The sequence below is a fragment of the Pagrus pagrus genome (assembly GCF_965226575.1).
Source record: "Pagrus pagrus genome assembly, chromosome: 16".
Classification (NCBI taxonomy): Eukaryota; Metazoa; Chordata; class Actinopteri; order Spariformes; family Sparidae; genus Pagrus; species Pagrus pagrus.
The window spans coordinates 7,557,951-7,566,700 of NC_140200.1; the positions used below are offsets into that span (position 1 = coordinate 7,557,951).

The 8,750-nt window shown below is 40.5% G+C and overlaps 1 protein-coding gene across 1 annotated transcript in view; it reads right to left on the reverse strand.

Annotated features, from left to right (window-relative positions):
• The window catches only part of LOC311271346 (G-protein coupled receptor family C group 6 member A-like), a gene marked incomplete at both ends in the record, with an annotated part of 28,516 nt that extends 21,091 nt beyond the window's left edge, over positions 1-7,425 (reverse strand). Inside the window, 6 exons of the mRNA XM_084376961.1 lie at positions 2,180-3,180; positions 4,264-4,417; positions 4,597-5,382; positions 6,041-6,159; positions 6,975-7,141; positions 7,250-7,425. Coding sequence (XP_084233087.1) covers positions 2,180-3,180; positions 4,264-4,417; positions 4,597-5,382; positions 6,041-6,159; positions 6,975-7,141; positions 7,250-7,425 — 2,403 coding nt within the window. The remainder of the gene's footprint in view (positions 1-2,179; positions 3,181-4,263; positions 4,418-4,596; positions 5,383-6,040; positions 6,160-6,974; positions 7,142-7,249) is intronic.
• Positions 7,426-8,750: the final 1,325 nt, after the last annotated feature.

Consider the following 8,750-nt stretch of genomic DNA (forward strand, 5'->3'; position numbering starts at 1 on the left):
CCCGTGACATTGGTTAGCAACGCTCTGTCCTACAAACCACAACAACACCTCCTCTGTGATGTCTCAAATGTGGAACAATCCTCATTCTCTCCGCTATGTCTGATGTTATGCTAATTCCCGTTCAAATCTCAAGTAAAGCGCGGCATTGACCAACCACTGATCAGATGAGATGGGAGAAGTCACAAGGAGTCCATTATGGCTCCTCTTCAGTGGGTTGAAAAGTGGAGAAGACACACTGATCTGCTCTGGTTTTCTATCTATGACCGTCAGTGTTACTGATCATCGAGAGGAATGTCAGCAGAGCTACAGGACGAGGAGCTGTACGAGCTTTTTAACAGTGAGACTGGCTTTAAAGGGACAGTTCGGCCCAAAATCAAAGGCTATATCTCTTCTCTCTTACCTGTAGTACTTTCGAACCAGCTAGACTGCGATTGAGTTGCCAAGTTTTGTAGATACTGGTCATAGAGTAGTCTGCCTTCATGGCAATGCAAAAAAAAAGGAAAAAAAGTTATTTCCAGAACTTATTCAACATTATCTACAGACCTTGTTGTGAGCAGTTTCATGTAGGAAATTTGTTCTTGCGTGAAACTGCTCACGACAAGGTCTGCTGATTGTCTTGATCCGCCGGGTCATGTCATTTTTGGCCTTTTGAGAACCACAAGCTGAACAATGCTAAAATATCAAAACAATCCAGATGGATAAACAGCACTACAGAGTGAGTAAGTGAGTGTTTAGAGTGTCCAGAAATGTAAAATTATCAGCTCAGTGCCAGCAGCTTTTGTTATCTCATGTCACGTCATAACGCTCAACAGTGTTTCATTTTCTTTTCTTTTAACCAACAAGGAAATAATCACACGCTGAAACAATAGTCAAGAATTCCCGATTGCGTAACAAGGAACACACGTTTTATTTTGTTTATCTTGTATCATAAGCCATGACCAACTGACAGACAAAGTCATGCCAAACAAGATCCTTTTCTTTGAAACACTAAATATAGGTAGCAGATAATCAGCCAGAATTTTCCATTCACCTTTTCCGCCTTCACAAGGTCATCACAGTTGAAGCCCGCCTCATCTTACTTATTTCATAATTTACAAGACTTGAAGATTTGACAAAAGTTGATTTTCAAGACTAATAATTATCTTTCCCCGACTAACATTTGTGTGAAATGATAACCCGTAGAAAGATGCTCTTCACATTTAATAATAAATAAAACAGATACAAAAGCATAACAGAGAAACAGATAAACCATGATTAGTCAAAATGGCAACTCAATCATTACAGAGTATTACAGGCTTTAACAAGAAGTATATTTTTATATCAGGAACAATGTAATAATTCTCAAAATGAGTATGATAAAAAACAAAGCAAGAGCAAGATACCTATGAGGGAAAATATTAGATACCTTTGTTTTTTGAATGATGTGACTGCTGTGTAGGTGCAGGTTGTGTTACAGCCAGTGGCGGACTCGGGATGTTTGAGGGGCAGGGGCGAAGAAAATTAAAGGGCACCAGCTGTATGCGGTCGTGGCACCAGTGTGCAAAAAGGGAACTGAAAGAGCACTTAATCACATTTTGTCCGCTCTACCTTAAGGGTATACAGAAGGGGACTTTCAGTGTTTTTCCGAACTTGGGGACACCAGAGTACAGCAAACAACCATATGTACCACAGTTTATGGCGACAATTGTTTTTGACATGTTTAAGTTTGGACCATGCTGCGACCTAAAAATGCCAAATTTTCTTGGGTTCTAGCTCGTAACATATAAGGATTTGATGCTTGTCTTGATCTTCGCAGTAAAGTGAAAATCCTTGGCTTTTAGACTGGTGGTCAGATAAGCAATTTGGATGAGTCAGATGAGGCCATGGGAAATTAATTTGATCATTTTCTTGACATTCGATGGGCAAAACAATTCAACAAAACATCAGTGTTGAAAATGAAAGTGCTGGCCCTTAAATTGTTTTAACTGTTACCTTTTGTGCTGCAGTTATAAACATGTTAATGCATTTTTTTTAACTATGATGGCAAGCTCGAATATCTCCTTAATGGTCCCTTCTTGTAATTGTGGTCATTTTGCAGCCTCGTGAGCTGTGGATTGGAGACTGGAGAAAGTGAACATGATGGAAGACCAGAGCTCAACGAGGGATCGGTCAGTGACGATGTTGACAGTGAATTTGACACTGGGGTCTCCACATCGAAAGCAGGGTTCTGGATCCCTTCAGACCTCGGTGAAGATAAAACCCAAGTCTTATTTTCCACTTCTGGGATACTACCCAAGGAATAATTTCTCACATCCTGGCGGAACGCACTCACCGTGTTTGCTTCCTGCTTGAACAGAATAATGTAACACTTTGTGACGAACTGACAAAACAGGATACCGTAGGCTGAGATGAGGATGACGACCATCTCCACTGCTGGCAGGTACTGATCTGTGACATTGGCATAAACTGGGCCAAAGATGATCCAGGAGATGAAGTAAATCAGCATAGCAAAGGTGATGAACTTTGCGTCGTTGTAACAATGAGGCAGATTTCTGCCCTTGAAAGCGACACCAAAGCAGATGATGGCTAGAACGCCAATATAGCTCAACATGGCTCCGAATGCAGGAATTGACCTCTCTACACAACGCAGCAGACGCTCATGTTTTTTTTCATCGTTTTTCAATTCGGGTATTGGAGACCTGAGCACGAGCCACAGGGCACAGATGATCACTTGACCCGACATGCACACGACAATAATGACGTAAGGCTGGTAGAGCTTCTTCAGGACTCTCTGAACGTTGGGGTCAAACTCAAAGGCCAAGATGATCTTGATGGACTTCACCAAGATGCAGGAGACACACAGTGTGAAACTCAAGCCAAAGAGTACCTGTCTTGCTTTGCACTGCCATGATAGGGGTTCACCACCAAATAATATCACACTCACAAATGTGCTCAAGAGAGCGAAGAGGAGGACGATGCAGATGGGTCCCACAGATGCACGCACAACAGGGGTGTTCCAGCGTGCAAGGAAGATGATCCCAACAACAATGGTAAGCAGTGCCCCGAGTGCGGTAAATGCCAGCAGCGTGATTTCATATTTATCATTCCATTTCAGGAAGACAGTTGGCTTGGGGCGACACTTTTCACTTCCATTGGGGGAGTAATGGGTGGTGGTGTTACACAGATGACACACTGTGGAATCTGCAAACAGAGGAACAAATGCTCATTATAATCTTGATACGCCTTTTTCCTTATAGATGACAAAGTGATAGGCCTCATCGTATCAGCAGACAGTTTTTTTTATTGCAGGTCATCAATGATATTGGTCAGACATTAGTCTGATACACACCGCTGGTGTTGGAAAAGTGGTCAGCAGGACAGGCGTGGCATGAATAGCAGCAAACAGGCTGGCCCTGAGCTGACTGCTTCCTATAGCCTGGGCTACAGCTGTTAGAGCATCTGGAAATCACATCTCCCTGAGAAGAGAAAGAGTTGGTTTAAAATACAGTACAGCAGCCATTCCCAGACTTAAGAACGACGCAGCAAATCTTCTACAGCTTAACCAAAATTTTGAATTACTGCAGTATAGCATTTGGGAAATAGGTAGAACATGACCATTAAAGCTAAACAAGACAAAACAGGGGTCTACAGCAATGTTGGTCGCTCTGTGGGGCTGCTGACACGTTCACAATGGCAACGTTAGCCAAACTGATATCTGTTCCTCATATGCCATAGTCATTCGGTTGCATTCACACATGTGCGACCGTGCCTTAAAGGAGACTCATTTCAAGTTCATAATTTTATTTTGGGATACTACCATATTGGTTTACATGCTTTAGTGCTCAAAAAACACATCAGCTTTTTCATACCAACAAGTGCTGCAACTGAATTCCCCCTCTTTCTAAAACGCTCTGTTTTAGCTCTTGTCTCTTTAGGACCCTCCCTCGTGAATACCCATTCTGCTCTGATTGGTCGGCTCACACATGCCTGACCCAGCACCGCTAACAACAACAGAGCAGCTGCGGCAAATTAATTCTTACGTGCCAAACTATCCTCTAGGCATAAATTTAGAAAATGTGTGACTCTGTGATGTCACAAATTCACAGAATTAAAGGCGGGACTACTGACGAGGCATTTCAGGAGCCGTGATATCTGTGGGAGTCAGCACCTTTAAATAATAAAAGAGTAAAATAACTGACCCAAGAAGGCAAATACTTACTGTGACACTTTCGACATCTCGATGTGCTTTTTCTGAGGTGAAAGTCAGGTTCTGGTTTTGTATACTGTAATGAGCTACGACGTAATGCACGTCGACATCGGTGGGTGAGCTCTGATTCCACAGGATGACTTCATATCCTGAGTTGAGGTCGCCCTTGTCGTCGAATGAATAGTTTTCCCCATCCATGTGGAAGGTTGCTCTCATCAAGGCTTCCCGTAACTGAAAAGGCAAAGTGATGAAAACATTCAATTCGTGAGTCTAATTCGTTTGCACGTAACTGTTTTCATGCCATGTATCTGAAACATGGGGTCAGAGCACACGACTGACATATTATCATTTTGTAAAGTTTATATGGCATGCAGTACAGCACATATCTGTGTGTATGTGTGTGTATTCACCTCAAGGGGCTGTAATCTCTGTCTCGTCTTGCAGTCCCTGTTGACGCAGAGGTCTGCAACAGCCTGAGCAATCGCTCTAACTGCCAACTCAACACTGAACACAGCATATGGATAAATCATATTTTCCAGTTGCTCATTAGCTGTGTCGCTGGGCTTCGTCGGCTTCAATCTTTCTACCTGTTGCTGCTGTTTCTTCTTTAGAAAATCGTACAAGAATGAGTTGTTCTTGTGAGAATCAGGGTTCGCATCAAGATTTCTGAGATACTGCTTCAATCTGGTTGGGTTTCCAGACTTAAGCGTGGTCCCAAAGACCGTTCCTACGTCGCTCAATTTCTGTTTGTTCAGAACAAATGCTGATTCTGACCAATTATCGCTGGCTACCCAAACTTTGCCCCTGCCTCGAGGATGCTTGAGAAGACTGTTAAAAAGATACATCATGTGATAAGGTTTGGCAAAAGACACGATGACCTGGACATTTTCATTTTCAGCAATGCTTTCGGCTGCAGCTCCGATGTCCTCGTTGAGTGTGTCGCTGCCAAGAACATCAGAAAATGTATGGATGAAGGAAAAGCAGATGTTGCTGCCTTTTGCATGATGCTTGAGGCGTTCAACAGCATAGCGTCCATAGTCCCCATCAGTGGTCACGACACCGACCCAGGTCCATTGGCGGTTTTTAAGAATATCGATGATGGCACGCGCTTGGTGATCGTCCTCTGGTACGGTTCTCATAAAGCTTGGAAATCGGTTTTTATCACTCAGGAGACCAGAGGTTGAACCATAACTTATCTGTGGGAATATAACAAAGATTCAGTTACACTACTGTACAGTAGCGATACGAGACATTTTATCAAAATTTATTGATTTCTTTTAATGGAATAGTTTGACACTTTGGGAAAACACTCTTATTTGCTTGCCGAGAGTTATATTTGAAGATCGAGGCCAATCTCATGTAGGTATGGTAAATTACAAACTAAAGCAAGCCAGTTAGCCTAGCTTAGCATAGCATAAAGACTAGAAGTGGGGGAAACAGTGAGGTAAAAGGTCTCATTTGTTAAAATTTGTAGAAACAAGATTTTGTTTTATGGGGGTTATGTGCCAGAATATTTCTCAAGCGGGAGATGTCTTTCCTGGAGTTTAGTTTTTACACACTGGGTTTGGACAGGTTTTTGTTTTCCTTGTTTCCAGTCTGTCTGCTAAACAGAGCTAACCAGTTCTTCTTGAAGTTTACTTTGTACTGTACAGTCGTCTGCTCTCACTCTCGGCAAGAAAGCGATTAGGCAAATTTCCCATAATTACAAACTATTCCTTTAATATTGCTGAGCTGAACCAATTTTGGATTTTCTGCTTCTCTGATTCTTAATCTTAAATCTGAATTTAAAATCTATCATCCAAAAATGTATCATCTTTACCCAAATCTAGAGAAGGTCTGTGAACTCTGTCATACCTGAGGGATGTTCTCCAGGTTGAGTTGCCTCGTAACCGCGATGGATATCTCGGAGTAGTAGCCACCAATGACAACCAAAGCAGGTGGGGAGGGCTGCTCTGCACCATCACGGGAAGTACCTGGTATTTAATATAATATGATAAACATTTATATGTACAACAGATTTTATTATATTATATTGTTGTATTGTATGATATTATTTCTGTAATTCTTTTGAATTTTGATTCACCAAATAATTTTGATTTCCATTGCTGACAGTTCTATTACTTCCAATAAATATGAATACATTGTAGTCGTATTCATTCCCAAGCCACTCTGTTTGCACCATGCCTCAATTGAACTACTCATTTCCAAGCAAGTTCAAAGGTGTTTACAACCAATAAGACAAAGCCTACATTGTTGGAAAAATAGTCAGACTGTGGCACAAATGTACATCCTTAGCCTTTATGATCTAAACATTTTAGTTTATATAAGACAAACATTCACAAAACTACTAATGTGGCTCACTTCCACTGTGTATATTTGTGCAGGTATGCCCTCTACATCTTTAATTTCTATATTAGTGAAAAGATATCAATTCCAGTGTTATGTCCAATACAGGAAATGTACTCGTATGTCAGCTAACACTGTAGAACTACTTGCAAACTATTTCTTCACTAAGAAGTTACAAGTGACACCTGCATTATCTATCGTATTTATATATGTATAATGACCAGGATGATTACAATGCATGTTATAGAAATAGAAATAGAAACACATTTATTTTTTGTGTTATATAAAATGAGTGTTAGCTTTGTATGATCCTAGGAGCAGCAGAGGGTAAAGTCATTTGAGAGAGAGCGATCGTCATGGGAAACAAATCAAGTCAACAGTAAAATGAAAGAGCAAATAAGCCAACTCTTGTGTTGAAGTCAAAACACAACAACAAACTTACTGTTTCTCCTCGTGAAGGACTGAGAGTTTATCAGGGCAGTGGTAACGTCAGAGCAGGAGTCCACTATATGATATCCAAGGGTTAGGTTTCCCAACTCCTGCCTCTTATTCACCTCCTCCACCGTCTGCACCAATATCAGAGACTGGACCAGCCGGGCCACGCTGAACCTGTGAGAGGCAAACATATTACACACACATCCACACGGCTGCTGCTCAGTGTGCTGAGGAGTAGCCTATAACGCCACACTAACCAGGGTAAAAAAACAACAACATTACCTGTTACAGATCCTTGTATCACTGCCATCTTCTCTACGGGTAACATTAACGCTTTCATGTATTGGGAACAATCCCCCTATAATAATGTCACCTGGAGCTGTGGCATCACCCGCGATACTAACAAACTGATCTAATAAAACTGCGGCAAAGATGTAGAAACTCAAGAAAGGTTTCATTTTCTGCTCAAATCTGCTTCAAAGTATCTCTGATTTCCAGAGTCTCTCCGGTGTGGCTGCAGAACACAGAGCAGACAATGAACTCGGCTTAAATACTGCTACCCGTGATTCATTGTCATATTTTTCCCAGGGTGTCACTCGGTAATGTAAGTGGAGTGTAAAAAACATGTTAGCTTTCTTCCTGGTATGGTAATAAGGCCTGCTGGCTACATGGCATACTTACTGTTATGTGGAACGCAACATTGTTTGATAACAGTGGTACAGGAACTCATCCATCTTAAACTTGAAAAGACAAAAATCAAAAGCACTTCCTCAAGTAGAGAAGCCTGTTTGTACCAGGAATAACTTCATTTGTTGAATAAGGTGCATGACTTATGACACATGACTTTATCTCATATCTCTCTTATCTCATGAGTTCTTCTAAACTGAAGTCTTGTGACGTGAACGAAGCTGAATGAAGACACGTAACACAATGTAAAGTGGCATCAGTGGCATTTCCAAGTGGTATTATTGTTGGCGCCACTTGTCTGCAAAGACAACTGGATTGTTTCCATTTTTCCTTAGAGTCACAAATAACAACACCAGGACAAAATGCGACTTTATGCAATCATTTAGAAATTGATTGCACCGTCCAAGTTGGTCAAATTTTATACACCAATACTGCTTATTTATACATTTTTTATACATATTTTATATATATATATATATATATACATTTTTTATATTACATGTTATATTGCTATGTTAATATATCTAGGTTGTTAAAAACTATTAAACTGTACAGTGAAAGCGACGTTTATAGTGAACCAAAGTAAACAGTGATGGATTCATTACCCTGTATCCATTATAATGTGCAATCAGTGTTTACTTCCTCATGATACGCTTAAGCAGAAAACTTAACTATTGCCAGTTTAGCTCATTAGATTAAGTTTGAAAACAAACATGCTCAGTTAGTACATTAGCAAATCTGACTACAGGCCTACTGTTTGCTTGTATGAATGAACTATCTGGCTATTGATTCAACCTTAAACCTTATTTTACTGAATTTATCTTATCTTAACTCAGCTAGTTTTACATTGTCAAAACTCATGAAATGGCTGTTAAATGCTGGAAAATGTTTTACAGTGTACCGTTGGATATGTTAAAAAAAGTTATAGTACATTTAGGATTTAAAATGTTGAGGTCCTTGTGCTTACTTAAGTCTCCACTACATTTCAGAGGGAAGTGCTAACTTAATTTTTCGCACCTACGTTTATCTGACAGCTGCAGTTGTAAGCAACTTTCAAGATTAAGATTTTAGGTACAAAACATGTGATCAACCTCGA